General features: G+C 51.5%; 2 protein-coding genes across 4 annotated transcripts; one reads left to right on the top strand and one right to left on the bottom strand.

Annotated features, from left to right (window-relative positions):
• The first annotated feature begins 107 nt into the window (after positions 1-107).
• Positions 108-10,627, top strand: BLCAP (BLCAP apoptosis inducing factor). The gene is made up of 2 exons (XM_061127254.1): positions 108-244; positions 8,701-10,627. Exon 2 carries the CDS (start codon positions 8,877-8,879, stop codon positions 9,138-9,140), a length of 264 nt encoding a protein of 87 aa, XP_060983237.1. The 5' UTR covers positions 108-244; positions 8,701-8,876; the 3' UTR covers positions 9,141-10,627.
• On the bottom strand, positions 1,101-7,073 carry NNAT (neuronatin). Of its 3 annotated transcripts, none has more exons than XM_061127251.1 (3): positions 6,660-7,073; positions 5,688-5,768; positions 1,101-5,460 (listed from the first exon to the last, which is right to left on the bottom strand). In XM_061127251.1, exons 1-3 carry the CDS (start codon positions 6,729-6,731, stop codon positions 5,368-5,370), a joined length of 246 nt encoding a protein of 81 aa, XP_060983234.1. In that variant the 5' UTR covers positions 6,732-7,073; the 3' UTR covers positions 1,101-5,367. The 3 variants fall into 3 exon arrangements, with proteins under 3 accessions (XP_060983234.1, XP_060983235.1, XP_060983233.1); XM_061127250.1 differs by having other exon boundaries at positions 1,102-5,460; positions 5,693-5,768; XM_061127252.1 differs by lacking the exon at positions 5,688-5,768.
• Positions 10,628-20,415: the final 9,788 nt, after the last annotated feature.

The following is a 20,415-nucleotide window of genomic DNA, read 5'->3' as shown; positions in this document are numbered from 1 at the left end:
AAATGGTCATCTGTGCAAATGTTAGGAGCGTATGAGGAGAGGGCGAGCCCCCAGAGTCTAGGTCGCTTGATCAGGCGTCTGCTGTAGGCAGCCCGATTCCAGAAGGGGTCCTCGACCGGCTCGACTAGAAGACGAAGGGGGCGGCTCCCCGGCTTCCTGCGGCGTCGGTGGCGAGCTGAGGTGGGAGCGGGTCGCGGCAGCGAAGGCGACAGCGGTGGCGGCGGCGCCATGGCGGGGCTCGCAGGTACCGTGGCGTCGGCCTCCGGGGGGGCGGGATGAGAGGCCTTCATGCGACCGCGCCGCCATGTTGTCCCTTCGGGGTCACCTTAAGGCGTCGTCCGGTCTCTCTCTGGGGTTTTCCTTCCGCGCACCCTGGGGGCCGCCCCTGTCCGGTGTCACGTGATCGCGCTGTTTGGCCTCCGGGCCGGGCCTTCTGGAGGTACTACCTTCCCGGCCCGAGGGCGGGTCCCCGGCCTCCTGGGTTCTCGTTCTGGCCTCCAAGGTCAGCGGTCGCCTGTCAGCTCCCGGGAAGGGGCAGGCAGAACCGGGGAGCGCGGGGCTGAGGGTGCGACCACCGTGTCTTCAGCCCCCGGGACCCGTGGCAGGGGGCCCAGCTTGTGAGAGATCTGTTACTCTGTCCCCACCACTTCAGTTGCTTTTTCTTCTTTTTTTTTAAATCAGAAGGGGCGTGGGGGAGAGGGGGGAGAAAAGGGTCTCCCTCTCCGGGTCCCCGCCATGCTGTCTGGGGTGATAGGTTGACGCTCTGCTTTGGGGCGCGGGTGGTTCTTCCTCTCTCTTAATTTTACACCAAGTCTGGACACCCGTTCCCTTTCCTACAATATATATGGGGAGTGGCCCTCAAGGGCAGCTGAAGGAATGGAATGCCTGGCACACTAATGGCCTGGAAAGAATGGGGGATGGGGAACAGTTGATTTTTCCTTCCCTCTTCCACAGCTTCTTTAATTTCCTTCAAGGCCTGCATGTCCCTTTTCAACGCTAAATGTTGGGACAGACTGGGGTCTATCCTAGGAAAGAAATGGTCTTTCTGTTTATAGGTATGGATCGTGTTTTATCCCTTACAGGGAACTGGTGTCTTGGGGATGGCGTCTCTTTGCCCTGCCTGACATGGTACCACCATCCCCTCAGCCTTCTGGACGGCAACACCAAAGCCAGAACCGACCCCCCCCCCCCCCCAAAAAAAAAAAAGTTCCAGCTTAAGTGCTAATGCCAAGTGTTAGATCTTGTTTGTTTATTTGTTTGAAATCAGAGACTAATTAATGTCAAGCAAAGCTGTTCAAAGATTGCGGAGCCCTGGTGGGTTTTCAGTGACCAGATCACTTCCATAACTAAAACAGGTCTTGTTAGAATTGCTGCCAATAACAGTTTAACCTTTTGTCTGTAATCTGTTGTTTCAAAGAGGAATCTTGAAGTCTGGATTTGGTTGTGTTTTTCTGTTGTTCTCTTACCTTCGAAACATATGCATTCCATTTCAAGCCTGTCACTGTGTGATATACCAAGGACCATGTGTTGCCTGCCTCTCTGATTTCCTGTTCTGGGAATGCTCTGGAATCTGGATCCTCCTGGGGAATGGGCCCAGTGGGAGGGAGAAAGGGAGAGGGGAGGTTGAGCAGGACCATAATCAGAGAAGATGGTGGCATGTCTCTGGGGCTTATAGAGGAAATCAGAGGTCACCAGGGAAAAAAAGACTGTTGTGAGACTAATGTTTTGTATGTGTCTGCACGTTTAAATCTCTGGGGGTGAAACTAACTGCAAATTTAGAATCTCACTTTAGGGTGCTGGCTCCTGAGTAGATACAAGTTTGAAAATAGATGTCTAGCAAATGGCTTACAGCACACCTGCTCCCTCCTCCAACCCACGCGTAATAAGCTGTTGCTGTCCTGCAGCTGAAGCTCAAGAAACCTGTCCTTCCATCGAAATCCAAATATTCCACAGGGAGAGGTAACGGTGTCACATAGCACCCCACACCTCTAACAGTCAGGGTACCTAAACCCCTCTGGGGTTTAACTGAAGCTGGTTAGGCTAAGAGACTAACATCCTCTGGGGGTATTGGTCCCAAGACCCTTGCCTGCTGCTGGAGTCCCACTCAGCCATTCCAGTTCCCTCATAACTCATCTGCTCTATCCTTGGTCTCCTGGGGGCAAAGCGGGGGTGGTAGAGAAAATGTAAGGAAAGGGGGTGCTGTGGACTAAGGGCTATGCAACAAAATTGTAGTCATTTTTAACTCCTCCCATTGTTCTCTATCAGAATAAAATGTTTTAATGGTATTGCTTCTGGAAAAAAAAATTTATAAACAAGCTAGGTTTGGACCAGACTTGTAAGTACCGCATAGGAGTAGAAAAGGAACACATTCCTTCCGTCTTCTCCAGTGGACTGTGCTTCCTCTATAACATGAGGGCTTGATGCAGGGCAGAGGGCAGGGGGAGGGCACATTGCACATTTAAGCCACCTGTGTGAGCGCAGCCCACCAGGGCAGCCCTGGCCTGGAAGTCTGTCTTCTCGTCATGCCGCATTCAGAGTCCTGCCGATGGATGGATGGAGGAAACCCTGCAGGGGGCTTTGCCAGGATCATCTGGGAAGCCCTGGGGCTGCCACCAGCCTCCTGCCTTTTTAAAGGGGGGCCTACTGTGTCAAGAGCATCCAGACACTTCCATGCTGCCTCATCTCGTCTCCCTAAGCCCAGCTGCCTTATACCTGGGCCAAGACTAGAGCATCTGGGGCAGTGGGGCCATGGGGCACACCCCTTGAAGGCTCTGAACACATGTTGGAATATGTTCACGGTTCTCCCGGTTTAGTGTGGAAAACCACGAATACTCCCAGTCTTGAGGCTTGCCAAGATATGGGCTTCAGAAGGGAGGTATGGACATTGCCTGCTGCTGAGTCACCCTGGGGCATGAGGAGACTTGCCCCACCTTCAGGCTGTGGTAGGGACTGGAACCACCCAGCCTGAGCCTCGGATCGCACATCCCCACCTCAAGCCTCAGATCGCACATCCCCACCCCAGTCCCGTTGAGTCCTGCTTTGGCAGAATGTTTCTAGCAGGTTGGGGTTCCCTGGGATCTCAGCAGTCCTTTCACAGAGGGGAACTAAAGGTAGAGCTAGGAGTGACCTGACCAGGTTCCCTGGGCTGACCAATGGCAAGGCCACTACCTGAACTGAGGTCTGCACCCTCCACCCCCTAATTCTCTGACCTTGAACTGAAGTTATAAGTGCCTCTGAAGGTGCTGGTGGTTGGCCTGAGAAATGCTAGGGGCTGGATTGGGGCGGGCAACATGAGGCTCAAGGGATTGAGGTCCTTTGTGCTCCAGAAGTGTTTGCGACAGCTGTGACTAAGGGATTTAACGAAGTGGCAGAAAGATTTATGGCCCTCCAACTCACTCCCTGGATGTTGACCCGGGAACAGGTGTGTGGTGACAGGAAAACATAAAGCCACAGACAAGGCTGAACAGGCGGCAGGGCCACTTGGTGGGGCAGTCAGCTGACCCCACATAAAAGAAGCCCTGACTCACTGAGGAGTGGGAGAGAGAAGTCAGGAGCTGAGCAGCCAGCCCACCTACCCACCCTGGCATGATGGCAGGGGAGAGCCCAGGGTCGGGGACCTGGTAAGCACCCTTAATATGGAGGCTAAGGGTGGGAGAAGCAGAGAACCCAGTGATGGAGAGAGTGAACTGGAGAGAGGTTCCTGAGGGTTGAGGAGGAGGCCCTGGGAGACTAGGCCGGCCTGGCAGGATGCCCATGTCGTGGTCCTGATAGAGGTTATAGGGCCTGGAGGGGTGAGCTGGGCAGGGGAGGGCCACGCCACACCTTTTATCCCAGGGAAGCGTTGCGTGCTGCAGTCCATGGAGTTGCAGAGAGTCAGACCTGACTGAGCGACAACACCGGCAGTGTCCAAACCTGTGTACCCCGTGCTTATTTCCTTGGGGATCCTGGATGGGTCCCCAAGACTTTGTGTTCTGAATTCTTGATTACCCTCTTGGCCCCTAGTACCCTTAGGGACATAGGGCTCCTCCCACCTTTCCACTCCTCCTTTCCCTCCTCCCACTTTCTTCCCTCCTCCCATTTTCCCCTGCATCTTTCCCTTCCTCCCATCTTTCCCCCTCCTCCTACCTTTCCCCTCCTCCCATGTTTCCCCCCTCCCACCTTTCCCCCTCTCCCATCTTTTCCCCCTTCATTTTTGCCAAGGCCCCTATCCCAGGATGAGTGAAGCCCACCCCTTTGGTGAGGGATAAGTGATCCCTTATTTCGAGACCACAAGTGAAGATGGTTCCACCTTTTCCTGTGGGTGGTAGGGGGTGTGGTCCTTTTTCTTAGGACAGTGTTGAGATGAAACTGGGTGTGTGATTATTCCCATTTTGTTGCCTCCCCCCACCCCAAGTAGTGTACCCACCCAGACCAGTCTTAGAACTATGTGTTGAAGCCGCAAGAAGTGACAGGAGACAAACTTTTTGGTGCGCCTCCACTGCCCCGCAGGGTCCTGGGACACTGTGCGAGACGGGGGAGGTACTTTTTTATTTTTTGTAGAGGCGGTCCCTGTCCTCCAGGAGCTTACAATCTAGCTGGGGAGACACAACTAATGCACAATTATACAATCATTACAATTAGCAATTACCACAATATTGAGCACAATTGCATGAGACCTGGGGGATTCAAGATCAGTGAGGGGCTGGGGGCTTGGAGAAGGTGTTTTTGTAAAGATGGGATTCGTTTTCTTGTTCAGTAGGTCCAAATTGAGTGACACATTTCTTTGGGGTGGCAGTGAGGAAGAAAGGGGAATCGAGGGAGCAAAGGCAGCAAGGCTGGAATGCACGTGCCGTAGGCAAAGGACAGTGAGGGCCCTGCTCTGTCTCTTAACCCTCCTCCCTCACCCTCTGCCCTCCAGTCCTGCCACGGAGGCACATAGTTGTCGCTTGTCTGCTGCACCGAGATTCAGGGCTTCGGCTGGTGATGTTGGAATGTCCATTCTGCTGGCTGGTGTGGTGGTCTGGATCTGTGTGGTACGGCCTGCTGGCATGGCCATGGCTGCGGGGCTGGGATGGCGCTGTCCCGACTTGGTCCAGATCTGAATGCGTTGCCTGTGCCCAGATCTCAGGAGTCTGCTCCCCCTGTGCCCCCCTCCTCCCTCTATGCCACCCGCAGTGGGAGGGGTGCAAAGGGGTGGGGAAGGGACCTCGTGTTGTCGTCATTGATGGTGCTGCTTCTCCGGGGGCCTACCAGCCCCTCACTGACCTTGGCAAGTGCTCCTCTGGCGAGAGGGCACAGGGGACGCCCCATTCCTGCGCGGCACAGGCTCCCGTGCGGGTGGGATGGCACAGGGGCACCTGGGGACACGGCCGCGCGGGGGCTGGGGCCTCAGTTGGGGGCCCGCTGGCGGCGCTCTCCCAGCACGTGCCGTCCGGTTCTCGACACCGTGTATGCCAGCTTCTGCAGGGAGTACCTGAACACCTGTGGCGAGGGAGAGACCCAGGACCTGCTCTTAGAGGTGGGCACCCGCAGCGTGTCTGCAGCGCTGCCGGGCCCGCCCCCGCCCCGCCCCCTGCCCCGCCCGCCTGTCCAATGAGGAGAGGCGGGTGCGGGCGCAGCTTGTCCACGAGTCAGGGCAGCTGGAGCTTTTCCAACTGTGCTGAAGGCTGCATGGCCGCAAGCTGATTGGACCCACAACTTAGGTATACCTCACTTCTCGCAATGGGCTGTGTCCCTGGAGGATTTCGAAAAGCGAATCCTACCCAGTAAATGCAGCATTCCAGGAACACCTTGAAGGAAATATGCGATTCCTTTGGCAAAGGATTCCTTTAACAGGGAATTCTTCCTCCAAGGGGTGCTTTTAGGGTAGATGATTTTATGGACAAAGCGCTTTCTTCTGATTTCTTTCTTTTTACACAAAGCAATTTCATTATTTTTAAATAAAGCGAACTGTCCTTTTTCGGAAGCGCTTTCCCCCTATTTTTCCTGCAAGGAACCTTTTCCTCTAATTGCTTTCTTCAAAGCGTTTTTATTGATTCATAATTTCTGTTAGCTCCTTTGTCTAATTTTTTTCTGCAGTGCGTTTTTTATCAAATGCATTTTTTTCTGCCAAGTGCTTTTGTCTGATTCTTCCTGCAATGCGCGATTTCTCTAATTCATTTTTTCCCGCGAATTTTTCTGATTTGTTGTATTCCTGCCTTTTGCAAAGTACTGGGTTTTTTCCCCGAGAAATGCCTTTTTCTAACTTATTTTTTGTCCCACCCCCGCAAGTGCTGTATTTTCTAAAGGAAAATTTTTCCGCAATGCGCAATTTTTTTAAGGCAGAAAAATTTCACTATGTGAGCAGTAACGTCTCTCTTCGCAGAACAGAAGTGCCCCGCCTCCCTCCTGGGGTCGAATCTGGTGTAGCGGGATTTTCTTACCACGTTGGTCGCTAACAGTCTCGGCGATCATCAGCCGCAGGCGCCCGCCGCGCCCCAACTCTTTGTTCCCGAGCGGGCGCACTGGGAAGGGTCTACGCAAGGAGGAGGGTGCAGGGAACGGGCGGGGGCGTGCAGTGCCGCCGCGGCACTTGGGCGGGCAGGGATCGCGGCAATTGGGGCAGGACGGGTTGGGATGCGGCAACTGCAACGCGGGCTTGACGGTTCTGGGGGCGCGCATCGGAACCCGAGCATGCTTACCTGCAGCAGCACGCGGAAAATGTACCAGCCGATGATGAGCAATTCAGCCGACGCTGCCGCCACTGCCGCCATGGTTCCGAGACTGGTGGGTAGGTAGTTGAGAGCGAGTGCTGCCGGTTCCGAGGTCCGCTGGCCTCTCGGAGTCCGCTGTTGGGCGCACTGCCGCAGCCGCTGTGGCCGCGCCTTAAGTATCTGCCCGCTGCCCAAGTGCGCATGCGCGCTTGGGCGGGGGTCCGTGAGGTGGGGTAGCTGGGGGCGCTTCTCATTCGTCAGAAGAGGAAAAAAAAATAATCCATCTGCTCTTTCCACATCGACCCCCGCCTCCTGAGTTCATCTTCGCCCCTTTCCAGAAGATTCCGCTGTGCCCGCTCTTTGAATTTTAATTTAAAATGGAGGGGAAATGTAACTCTGAGTTAGCGCATAGGGTGAAAGTAGAGGCACGCACCTCTTGTTAGCGGAACCCCTCTTTCTGACCCGAAGCCTGCAGATTCGAGCCCAGTGTCCGATCCTGCGCCATATCGCACCTTGGGCTTGGGTGGAAAATCAGGGGGACCTAAGTCCCCTGATTTAGAGAGGGATCGTCTGCCCCGCGGAGCAAAAACAGGTGCCCCTTCTAGAAGCCTTGGCTTCACAGGTCCCTTGCTCAGTATTCTTTTTCTAATACTCAATGTGTTAGAAGCCCACGTCCTCTGCTTTGCAAAAGTCCCTGCGCACGGAACCTTTTGGGGATTCCTCACATCCCGCTTCTTACGGTTGCTAGATCTGCAGCCGAGGCAGTTGTTGGGAGCTGAGCCAGGACGCTGAGCCCTAGGTGGAAAGGCGATAGTCACCAGGTGTCTACCTTGTGGGATGGGAAGTGGGCGGGATGGCGCCTTTGTGTGCGCGGAATGGATGGGATGAGCTCTCCAAAGTAGTGATCTGAAGGTGCTCTGGGATAGTTTTCTGCTGAGCGAGTTACTTCAACCTCTGCTCCCCTACCCCCAGGCCCTGGTAGGTCTTCCTCAGCCCGCGAGGTTCTTTGTACCCGTTAAGCTGGACGCCTGGAGTTTGGAGCGGGGTTTTGCTACAGCCGTGGGAGGGTAGTGGCTGCTGCGGTTCAGATAGCAGGCGCGGCAGGAAGACCGGATCGCGGTCTGCGAGCGGGACCCTGGCGTACCAGTGGCCCGCCGTTCAAGCGCACTTCTCTCCAGCGACTGTCTGGCACAGGCGCCAACTGGCACTTGCCCCAATATGGACAGAAAATTAATTTTGATTAAAATCGCATGGAGGGCAAGTTCTATACAGTGCCGGCGGCAGATGGAGAGCGCAAGTGAACTTGGGCAAGTGGTCATGTTGGATGAAGTAGAAGGGTGATTTTTTCTTTTTTCTTTTTCTTTTCTTTTTTTTTTTTTTTTTTTTTTTACTATTTTGACTTTCGAAGAAGTTGGCAGATTTTGACACTGGATTATTTGAAAAAGCCAAGCTCATTCTGAGCTGCCATCTTAAACCAAAATTTTCGGAGATGGCTGCAGCGGCTTCACGGAGCTTGAGAGGAACCTTTGCATGCGATCTGCCGCCGGCGCTGCGCCGCTACTTTACACCAAGCACCTGCTGTGAAAGAGACCATATGCAGAATCCTTTTCTTATTCCGCGGGGGCACAGCATGGAGCCCATGGCCGTCCGGTGGCAACCGCAGGGCGGTATTGTGAGGTCTGGGCCCCTTGAGGACGGGCCGCAGCCCCAGGAGGCGATACATGATCTCTGCTGGGCAGGGCCCAGGCAAAGCCAGTCCACTGTGCCGGACCTGCCTAGAGCCCTCTGGACGAGCCCCCCACTCCCCAGAAGGGGAGACACGCAGGACGCTTCTTCAAAGGGTGGCTTGGAGAGGAGTAGACTTCCATGGGAGGGCAGGGAGGAAAGGGCATTCACATTTGCTGTTGTTAACCATGATCCATTTTTCCAAATAAGTATACATTCTGTTCCTGTTTTTTTTTTTTTTTTTTTGTCTGTCTGTCTGTCTGTTTTGTGTCTGTTTGTCTATTGTGTTGACTTTTCTCTTCAGGATCCCTGCTGCCTTGGTGATCCCGGGCTGACAGCCAGAGAGCACAGCGGCTCAGCTCCTGGAGAGCGAGGGTTGAAGAAAGCAGAGGGCAGCCGACCGCGCCCGCTAGCTCCTGTTAGGTCGGTTCCTGCAGCGGTGCCCGGTGGCCTTGGCGAAGGCCCTGTCCGGCAGAGATCATGTATTGCCTCCAGTGGCTGCTGCCCGTCCTCCTCATCCCCAAGCCCCTCAACCCCGCCCTGTGGTTCAGCCACTCCATGTTCATGGGCTTCTACCTGCTCAGCTTCCTCCTGGAGCGGAAGCCTTGCACAATTTGTGCCTTGGTTTTCCTGGCAGCCTTGTTCCTCATCTGCTATAGCTGCTGGGGAAACTGTTTCCTGTACCACTGCTCCGATTCCCCGCTTCCAGAATCGGCGCATGACCCCGGTGTCGTGGGCACCTAACAGCCAGCCCAGTTAGCTTTCCAAGGAAGCAGAAGACGGGAGGGGAGGCATTGACATAGGTCATAAAGCATTGGAGTTTCAAATCCCGCAGTCCCGCGGGTGCCACATTCCTGACGGCGCCTTTTTGGCCTGTGATGTTTTATCCTTATAATGTGAATAATGGGCACTGACCGGTGCTTTTATCGTAGAGTCCTGTAGTCGTGGGTGGTCTTGTGGTTGTGTGTGTTCTGTCCCCATCTTGGCCCCCGGCTGGCAGGATGGCCACCCCGCTCGCCGCATTCCCGTGAGGCATCTGCACCCATCCTGGTCAACTGCCCCAGCATGACCGGGGCAGATAAAATGCCAGTCTCATTGTCACCTCTGTCCTCCCTTCTGAGTATTACTGACTCCTCCGTCCCTCTCTTGGCTTCCTGTAAGTTCTCTTTACCCCTTTCCTTTTTTGGGGAGCACCTGTTCAAGACAGGGCTTGTTTTTGCACTTATCTCGAATATAAAGAGATTGCTGACGCCCGAGAGCCTCGCTTTTTCATCTTTCTTTCCCTGCCGACAGGCTAGACAGCACTATGTCTCACCTGCTGGCCACAGATCTTCAGTATTTTCCCCACTTCATTTTGAAGGAAGAAGTAACAGATAACATGTTGCTCTTTCATCCAGGAGTCTGGGCTCCTGCTCAGCCACCCAGCTTCGCTTCCTTTGCCCTTCCTCCTGCCTCTCAACTGTCGTGAGGAGGGGGGCCTCATTGTGTCTCCCATGCATGCGCTGCAGGATTGATGTACAGTGTGTTTATGTAGATGTAGCAGTCCCCAGCTGAGTGAATGGGAGCGTACTTGTGTGATTCATGACAGCCAGGATCCCCTCGATAGGTGTTTGGATATTTTTTGGTGTGGTGTGCTGTGCGTGCTGCGTGTGTGTTTACGTACCTGTACAAGTACATGTTGTAAATCCCTTTTAAAGAAGCTTTATCGAACGTGTTCTGATTTTGAGGTGTCACAATAGCTAGCTCGTAGGTGCCGCTACAGTGTGTATTTAGCATGGGGATTGCAGAGTGACCAGCACACTGGACTCCAAGGTGGTTCAGACGAGACAGAGGCGAGCAGTGGCCATCGCCCTCATCCAGGAGTTTCTCCGGTCCTGCGCGTGTATAGACTGTACCTTATGAAGAATACACAGGAAGACTTTGTGACTGTCACTTGCTCTTTTCTTTTCTCTGCGCTTCAGTAAAAGTGTCGGCAAATGAGACTGTCTCCTGGCCCATGCCCACTGGGGATCAGCATGGTTGTCCCTCCAGTCTAAAGCATCCATCTTTCTCTTGCCTGAAGCGGGAGGGAGGTGGGCCAGGCAGAGGACAGAACTGGAGGCAGTCCATCTAGGGAATGGGACCTCAAGGCCACACTTGTGGGACATTTGGACTGTTGTTCTGGAGCTTTTATTTCTGGTGTGTTCGTTGCACAGCTGTTTGAAATGTTTAATAAAGCTTTATAAACTTTACTCTGTGGTTTTATGTGGCTGCAGTCCATTTGGGTCCTGGTATTGGATTTCTAAGTTGGTGGGGGGCAGGGGGTAGCATGGAGGGGCAGAGTCCTTGGCGCCAGAGTACCTTAGCCTGAAAATTCGATCTGCTCTCTGGAGAGCAGATGGTGGGATTGGGGGTGGGGGAGCAGAGGGCAGGCCAGGCGGTGAACAGGAGGGAGCCTGAAAGTTTTCAGAGAGGAGACATGTGCGTTTCTCAGCTCCCATGGCTTCTCGCCTGAAACTGTTTCCCTCCGTAGGAGACTGGAGTAACCGATCCCTTGACAAACAACTTAAGACAGCTGGAGCTCTAATCATCAAGGATTTTTATGGTGCTGCTTTTGAAGTAAAAATAAAGTGAAACCCCTTACAGCATTTCAAGTGGAAAAATAAATAAGGCTAGCCGGCCACGCAGGGGGCTCCGGGCGATGGCTGGAAGCGCGGTTCTGTGCTGTCAATGTGCACGTGCTCCCGTGGCCGTGACCTTTGAGACAAAGCCAGGTGCCTTGTCAGGGCCCCATGCTGGGTGTCCGCCGCTCCATCTTGTCTCCTAGAAAACATAACAGGAGCACTGCCTGTCCAAGGCACAGGACTGTTGTGAGAGTTTATTGTTGTGAAAGAACTTGGGTCATTTTACCCAGATTGCTAATTTATTGCTATAAAGTACTGTGTAGTTTTCTCCTGCCCTTTCCAATCTCTTCATTGTCCGTTTATCTCTTTTTCATTCCTACTGTTGCCTATCAGCGCTTTCTCTTTTCTTGGTCAAAACTTGCCAAAGATTTGTTCATTTTAAAGGTATTTTCAGAGAACCAAACTTATTGATTATATCTGCTGGGTGTTTTCCTTTCTGATGCTTCTGTTTTTTCTCTCTGCATTCTTTTTTTTTTTTCTTCTGGGTTTCTGGATGTATTTTGTGGTTCAGCAAAGTCTTGTCAAGCTGAGGAGTCCTACACATGGAAGGGATGGTTTGTTCAGCAAACACTGAGCCCCTGTCCTGGGCTTGCTGGGGATTTCAGGGCCAAGACCCGGGCCTGACTCTCCAGGAGCTCATAACTCTAGCCTCGTGGGAAGACTTAAGAAAATAGACAACTGCAAATTCCAAAAAGAAAACAAACAAGCAAAAAAGGCTTTTGTGGCCATGCTCTCCCATGGAGACACCTGGATGATAAATGAAGCCAAGATTATTGCTTATTTTGCTCTCCTCTAGAAAGCAGCTTTCTGTCATAGGTCAGGCTCACTAAAGAGTCACAAACAGGCCTCCCTCTGAAAGATTTGTGGCCCTTTCATCAGGGAGCCTGCAGGCCGCTCCTCCCCAGGGTGACTGCCAGATCAGCGTTCTGTCTGTCCAGCGCTGCTCTCCATCTTACTGTGGTAGCACCCAGCCCCTCCTCCTGAAATGCCTTTCAGGAAAATGAGAAGGAGATGCCTCTCCTGCAAAAGAGCAAGGTACGAGGTCTTAGAAAACCACACCCAGCAATTGTGGTCTCTGTGGCTCCTAGTGTGAAATGGCTGGTACCTGGTAACCACAAGATCCCATGAGGCCTTGGTCTGGGCTTTTGTAGGAGCTGGTCCTTGCCCTCGTCTGGTCCTCTGTTTCCTTATAGGTAAAATGTGGTTTTTGGAGCAAACACAGTCTTCCCACCCCTAACATACAGGGAATCCTTTCTCCTAGGATCTTCGTGTCCTCCTGGATGCACTTGAGGAAGGTGACTGAGCTCTGGGGAGGTGGTATTGCCCTTGCAGGGCAGCCTGCATGTGCTTTATGATTTAATCATTGTACCACGTTAGCCCAGGAGGCCTTCCTAGACTTCTTCCCTCTCCCGAGAGATCCACTTGGCCAGGTGACTTCACTCAGCCCTCTGTTGAGTGCTAATGTTCATGCAGACTTCCTCAATGACTGGGTTTCCCCCACCTCCCAGGGGCTTGCGTTGTTATTTAAGCCAAGGTACTTAAGCCGTATGGAATCCTATACGGGACTAGGCCTTGGGGCCACACAGTGGACAAGGTGGATCGTCTCTGTCATCAGGGAGTCATCTGAGCTAAAGAGAATGACATTGGGCAGATAATCCCACAGATAAGATATAACAAGTGCCCCAAGAGGAGAGGACCTGGTGTAGGCTGGGGAGAATTGAGGTTCAGGCTGAGATCTGAAGACAAATGTGAATGTTGGAGCCATGAAATAATAAAGGAGATGTTATTTCTCGCTGTCTAATCAAAGCATCTCTGGCTTATAACTAAAGAGACTGGGCTGAAAATAACAGGAAGGACCATCAGGATCTGGCTGCCCTGGAGGGCAATGTTGGGAGACACTGAGAGGGTCTAAGGTTGACATGTTGGTGGCAGGCCCACAAACTCAGTCCTGAGTGAGAAGCCTTCAGTTCCGAGCTGATGGAACCATCACAGATAAGGGTCTGCTGGGGATAGGGGGTGACCCAATCACAGCAGCGTTTAACTTACGATGGGATTTTTTTCAGTGGGGAACACGATAGCATTTTAGCAGTGAAAGCAGCAGAACTGGCAGGAAGGCCTCTGCCCTTTCTAGATCATCACAAATGGGGAGAAGTGGATCCAAGGAGCCATGGTGAACGAGGAAGACAAGGCAGGGTGAAAAGCAGGCTGGGGAGGGAAGACAAAGAAAGAGGAGAGAATCCCATTGAATAGCCACAGGAAGCCATCAGGGAGGGGTCGTTCTTACGTTCGGTCAGCTGGCCAAGCCAGAACCCAGGCTCCTGGCATCTAGTGCAAAGCTCAGCCTCATTCCCAACCCCCTCCCCCACCCCACCCCCAATGGGAGAAAGTGTCATTGATCTGGCAAGAAGGAAGAACTAAGCAGTGCTACCCTTGGCAAGCAAGGGAAGGTGATCCTGACTAAAGCCAGAAGAGGGGCAGAGTTTGGTCTGCCAGGTTCAGGGAGAGAAGTCCATATCTTGAGGAAAACTTGGAGTATAGAGTGTTCCTAAGGTAAAAGGGAGTAGCTGGCTGAGCAGCAGCTGAAGGTTTCAGACAGAAGCCCTGGGTCTCCCTCTCGGCTGTCAGGTCTTGGTGGGGTAAACTTGAGGAACGACTTAGGGCTGACAAACATGAGAGACGAGGTTTTGGGGAGCCTGGACCCTCTGCCCCCGCCTCTGTGCCCATATGTCCCTGAGCCTGTTTCCTCACCAGTAAAACAGATCATAGCACCTGCTGGAGCTTGGCTCAAGACTGAGTCTTCACACCTGTTCTCTCCTCTCTCCTGTGCCCCCACTGCCCTCCACCGACCCTAGCTTCTTAGGGATGTGATCTGATCATCCAGCTCTCCTACAGGGAGTATTTGCCAGGCCCTGTGCCAAACCCAGAACCTGAGAAGACTGTGCGCTGCTTGAGGAACTCAGCAGGAGGAAGGGCACCGGGTAGTCCTATAGGCGCGTGATTACAGTGCCAGGTCATCAGGGCTGATGGAGTTAGGGAGAGACCTCACCTGGGAGGCCGTGTGTCAGCACCTCCACAGGAATCCCCTGAATTTTATTTTTTAAAAAATAAATTTTAAATAAAATTTTTAAAAATTTATATTTTTTACAAGCCCTGAAATGACAGTATCTTAAAAGGGAGAGGAACGCCTAGACAGTGCTCTTTCCTGAGAGGCCAGAGTCCTGCTTGGCCACGAGCTTGCCCAGGACCATCCAGGGATTTTTGCCTCTTGGAGAGAAATCCCTGCCTGTACGGCCTTCTCCTCATGAGGGGCCCAGATGTTCGAGAGTGCAGTGTCAGATATGGGTGAACATGAACCTTCTCCACAGGCTGGCCATTTGAGCAGTTCTGGCCTCTCACCTCTCTTCCTGGCAACTTGTGGAATGTCTACACAGGGAGGCCTCACCACTTTTTCCAAACCTGAACTCTGTCCCTCCCTGCTTCACACTGCTAGTGGCAGGAAGCTGAGGCCATGGGCCCCATTTCAACGCTCTTCCAATGTGACCTTGCTTTCCTCTGCCTCCTCTCCTCCAGGCCCATTTCCCCATCTGTTCACCAAAGACGGACTGACCTAGGAAGCTTCCACATTTCCAAAGCCACCTTCTATGATATATCAGTGAACTTTATCCTTATTACTTCAGTCTGAGAGATCTTGATTGAGAGAAAGTGTTAAAACAAGCATTTAATCAAAGAATTTTTTGCATTAAAGAATAAACTTTACATCTCTTGGGAGCAGAAGTAAGTGTCAAGTGTCTTAAAGTCAAAGCAGACTTGGAAGGGTCTCTGAGGGAGGAAGACAGACACAGCCCTTTAGTGATTCCCCGTCGCTTGTGGTCCTGACGCCTAAGCTTGGCCATCAAAGCTCTGCACAACCCTTGAGGGTGGGTGCTTGAACTTTGTCCCCTAACCAGGCACAATTCTTGCCTGACCAAGCCTGGCATAGACTGCTCGTTGGCTTGCTGGCGGGTGGATGGCTCAATCAGTCACTCTCTAGACTCCCTAAGGAATGAAGTGCGCCGGTCTTTCTTAGAAGTGAAGAAATTCAGTTTACCTCCCAAGTCTACCCTTGGCAACTCTGAAGTGACAACATTTTCCAGCCTCCAGACTAATATTTTACACACAGATATCACAGACACTAACATGTCACAAAAGATACGTGAGAAGAACCTCCTGAAAGGCTCGATAGCCTGGTATCCTTCCTTCAGCAACAGGTGGCTGTGAGTCACCTCCCCTCACTGGACCTCAGTTTCCCTATTTGTAAAATGAGGCATTTGGGCTAGATAACCCTTGAGTTCCTTTCTAGCTCTGGCATCACCCTCAGATGCCCTGGTTTCTAGAGCAGTCATTGGACAGGGGTCATGGTGACTCCAGGATCTGAGTCAAGTCCACATCTTGGAGCATGGTGGAATCGTGGCGATGGCTGCAGCCCCCAGAAGATGAGCCAGGCAGGAACTGGCTGAGAGGTTTTTCTGCTGATGGTGAAATGTCCTGGCAGAGTCTGTACAGGTAGGTTGATGCAGGTGAGGGGAGGGCTTGGACTCTCCCGCCCTTGTGGTCCCTGAGTAATGTTTCCTTGCAGAGTCAGAAGGCTATCCAAGACTGTTCGTTGGGTGCCAACTAGATTCAGCCACTCGTATTGGTAAAGTGGGTGAACCATCTTTCCACACACTCCTGGCCAGGCTTCCAGAAAGGTTTTTTGCTGCTACCCCTTAAATGCTTTCCTGCATTTCATTGTCACTGTGTCTGAAGTCATACCTTCCCATAGCCTTTTGGTTCCCTGTTTAGGTGGCATATTCTCTGAGGATGTTATGGTCCTGATGCCATCATCAGCCAGGAATAACTTAGCTTAGTGTCAGAGCCACGAGGGGAAGACTTGTCCAAAGTTGGAGCTCTGACTATTGAAAGAAACTTAATAGTCCATTTTCAGCCTACCTGAGAGCACATACTCAAATTCAAAAACATTTGATCAGAAAGGAGACATAAATCCATTAAAAACCAGAGAGAAAAGGAATTGGATATTTAATGTATCTGAAAGCGGAAGCCCCTCTAAGCTAAAAAAGAACAAAGTACAAGAAGGCAAAGACCAACCAACTTGACCACATCAAAGTTAAGTATTTCCAAAGTCAAACAGTGTCACAAACAGAACCAAAAAGCAGAGCGGGTGAACTGTTTGCAGATCTATAATGTGTAAAAAGATGACACACAAATCCTTAACAGTAAAAATAACCGTAACTCTTACCCAACAGATAGGTATGTCATTCACCTCAACAGTATACAGAAGAGAAAATAGACTTGACTAGAAAATTTTTGAGAAAATAATTCAATTTCCATAATAACAGGAGATCAACAATAAAAACAATAAAGAAGCACTAGTTTTCACCGACAGATTTGGGGGGGAAAGTTTAAGAAACTCAATGCTGATGAGATACAGTCAAACAGGCAGTAAGTACAGGGAACAGTGAACTGGTATAAACTTTTTGGAAAGCAATATGATAGTCAAAGAGAAGGAGAGAGATGAAAGTTTCAAGCAAGGGCCAATGACCTATATATTAATACAACATTTGAGTGTCTACTTTCAAATCTGCCTGCAAGGCAGGAGGACCTGGGTTTGATCCCTGAGTCGGAAAGACCCCCTGGAGAAGGAAACAGCGACCCACTCCAGTATTGCTGTTGGAAAATCCCATGGACAGAGGAGCCTGGCGGCTGCAGTCCACAGGGTGGCAAAGAACTGAACGCAACTTAAGTGGGTGTTAGAATGTGAAGATAAATACGATATACTGTCTGCTCTTGGGCATATGGTCAAAGAGATAGGAAAACACACAGATTCTAAGTTGATACATAGTAAGAAGGCCACAGATATGCTTGGGACATGGGCAAAGCATGGAGTAGCTGAGATGGGTGGGGCAAGTATGAAGCTTCATGGGATATCCAGGGAGGTTACTCGTCTCTGCTTCCTGTCTCTGGTTGCTTGGAGACACTTAGAGGTGCGAGAACCAATGAAGAGATGATTGTTTCAGTCCTGGTAGAGAAGGCAAGGCCTGAATTAGGGTGGGGGCCAAGAGGATAGACAGAAGGTAAAATTAGGAGAAGCTGCTGACTGACTGGTTGCTGGGTCATAGAGTCTCGGATGCCTTCCCTGTTTGTGTCTTGGGTGTATGGAGTACTCGAGAGAAAGAGCAGGCTTGGTGAGAAGAGGATCATTGAGCCCAATTTTGCACAAGTTGAATGAAAGGTGGGCATCCAGGTAGAGATGGCCTGTGAGGTTCTAGGAGAGAGCTTGGACCCCAGCAGGGATTTGAATGAAAGATTCAGGTTGTGACTGATGGCAACTGTAGCCATGGGCTTTGCTGAGCTGCCCTTGGAGAAGGTGGCAGCTGAGAAGAGAAAGGAGGGTCTCGGGCTGAGAATCCTTCCCCTGTTTAAGTGTGGACAGAGAGAAAGAAAAGCCCACAAAGGCAAAAGAGACAGCAAAAAGAGATGGAAAAAGCACCTGGAGCCTGTGTTGGCATGGAAACCCAGGGATGTGGAGCATTCCCAAGAGAGAATAATCAGTCAACAGAAGAGAAAAGCCAGTTAGATAGGGATGGAGGGCCCACCACATGGAGCAGTTAGGGGCCCCTCAAGCCCCACAGGAGCAATTCCTGTGAGAGTGGCCTGAAGTCCCCCCAAGGTGGGCAGAGGAAAGTGAAAGAGGGGCATACAGCAGGCAGCATGGCACCTGTCCTGAGGAACTTGGAATATGAGGGAGAAGCTGCCAGGGTTATGACTTAGGTCAGAGAGAATTTCTGGTCTGGGCTGAGAGGAAGGCAGGATCGACGTGATGGAAGAGAGGCTGAAAGGGCTGTCACCTAAAGTCTTCTTGTCTGTGTAAATCAGAGGCAAGATCAAAGGGCATGGATGGCAAAGAGGAAAAATGGCCATGAGTGACCTTGACTAGAGCTGTTTCCAAGAAAGTCTGTCTGCCAGTCTGGAGCTCACAAAGGAGGTGTGGGCCTCTCCCCAGGGGGCAGATGGAGAACTCAGAGAAGTGCAGAGTTCGTGGAGCAGAGCCAGACACTGAGCTGTGACCGACATTTCAGGGATGGATGCAGGGATGCTCCTGAGGAGCCCAAGCTGGGGGCGGGGGAGGGGGGTCGCGGAGTGGGGGGGTGACGGAAGAAAGGGCTGAAAAATTGGGGGCCCTAGAAGTCCAGGGAGGAGAGAGCTTCCAGAGGTCAGCGTGACCATTAATGTGCCAAAGACACAGAAGTCAGAGGAGGTGAGAGTGGTCTTTGGAGACCCCAGCCATAGCAGCTTTGGGGTAGGGGGCAAAACCCAACTGGGTGGGAGTGATCTAGAGACTGGCTGAGAAAGCAGGAGGGGAAAGGGAGACCCAAGGAGACAGAAGTTTCTAGAAGGCACTGTCTCTTACACATTGACATTTGGAGGGAGGAGGGCTATGCGAGGACACAAGAGCAGGAACAGGTAATGAAAGGGGCCCGCGGAGCAGTGGGATTAAGTGTATAGGTGAAGGGATTAGTTGTGTTGGTGGAAAGGGGCAAAATTAAATCATGTACATTTTACCAAGTAACCTGATCTCTGTGTTTTTCTGAAGATTGTTTTTCTGCCCTCTGAGTACTGACTACAGCTCTAATTAGCAGTAGTTTGATGAAACTGCACGAAAACTGCCTCGTGTCTGGGGCTGTGTCTTATTCATTTTTGTACCTTTCGGTACCTAGCAACAGGCAGCAAGCTAGGTAAAGACAGAATAATTATTTCCTGCTTGAAATCAAATGTCTGAAATGGAGGTTCAGAATATTTTTTTTTTTAAACCACAAAGATTCTGTGACCATTCCCAAGGAATCAACAAACAGGGAAATGAAAGTCAAAGTTGAAGCTGTCTGTACGTGAGGCTGTCTGGGTCTCAGGAGATGCACTCTGCATTCTGGTGTGGGTACTGCTCTTCATAGTTTTTAATGGTGAGGTTGTGATTGTTGTCTCATCTGGTCGTTACAAATCCACCCTCCTGTCCCTAGTGAGGCAGGCAGAGACCGCTAGCCCCATTTCACAGATTAGGAAACTGAGACCTAGAGCGGCAGGATAGAAGGAAAGAATCATGAGCAATGAAGTCAGTGGGGATAGGTCTTGAATGCTGCGTTCAGGGTCTTCACTCCACTGCCTGGTGTAATCTAGCATGTGCGCTCAGGTGCTAAGTCATATCTGACTCTCTGTGACCCCGTGGACTGTAGCCCACCAGGCTCCTCTGTCCAGGGATTTTCCAGACAAGAATACTGGTGTGGGTTACCATGCCCTTCTCCAGGGGAGCTTCCTGACCCAGGGATTGAACCCGTGTCTCCTGCAATAGCAGGTGGATTCTTTACCACTGAGCCACCTGGGAAGCCCAGTATCTCCTAGACATTGAGTAATTCTAACTATTTCTTCCAAAGTCAAGAAGGAGCCTTGGTCTAACTGGTTGAGCTTGGGCCTCATGCCATCCCCTGATAAGAGGTGGGTGGCAAGAAGCGGGGCCTGAAGGAGGGGCCTCTGTGGGGTCTGTGTGAGAGAGCATCCCATGTCACACCACAGTCATGTAAAGTGGAGAACCGGAGATCTCCTTGAATGTAACAAGGGCTGTTAAGGGGCAATAAGGAATGCTGGAAAGCCTGACACCCCCACTCTCACCCCCAGACATCTACATAAGAAGTAACCAGACAGAGGCAGGCAGACCTGTTTAGGAGGCCATTGTCCAGATAAGAGTGGGAGAAGTCTGAACTCAACCAGTGGAGATGGAATAGATCCAAAACTTAGAGGAGATTAAAAACCAGAAATGGTGATTAGCTTTTAGGAGGAGAGATAGAGTGAAGACAAAGACTCCTGTGTGTCTTGGGTAGACAGTGGGGAGGCCCCTGGGAAGATGGGGAGTGAGTTTGAGGGGCAAGACAGTGGTCTCAGATACAGCCAAGGGGCCAGGAAAATAGCCAGGTGGAGCCCAGCAGGCACTTGAGTCAAGGGTCAGGGGCTCAGAAAAAGATTCTGCTGGGAGTACTGGCCTAGGGCCATGACCACTCAAGTAACAGAAACCCTGAGAATGAGTAAGATCACCAGAGAAAGAGAACGGGACAGGGCCCAGGGCAAAATCCTAAGTTACAGTGATATTTGAAGTACCAGTCAAGGTGTGGGTAGGTGACAAAGGAGAAAGAGAAGGAAAGGCTTGAGACATGCGACAAACAACCAGGAGAGTGGGTTGCCATGGAAACCAAGGTAGTGAAGGGTTTCAAGGAGAAAGTAATCAACACTGTCAAACGCAGCAGAGAATTCCAATAAGATAAAGACAGATTCCT

Source organism: Dama dama, chromosome 23, assembly GCF_033118175.1.
Source record: "Dama dama isolate Ldn47 chromosome 23, ASM3311817v1, whole genome shotgun sequence".
Lineage (NCBI taxonomy): Eukaryota > Metazoa > Chordata > Mammalia > Artiodactyla > Cervidae > Dama > Dama dama.
This window is presented reverse-complemented; position numbering and strand designations above follow the sequence as displayed.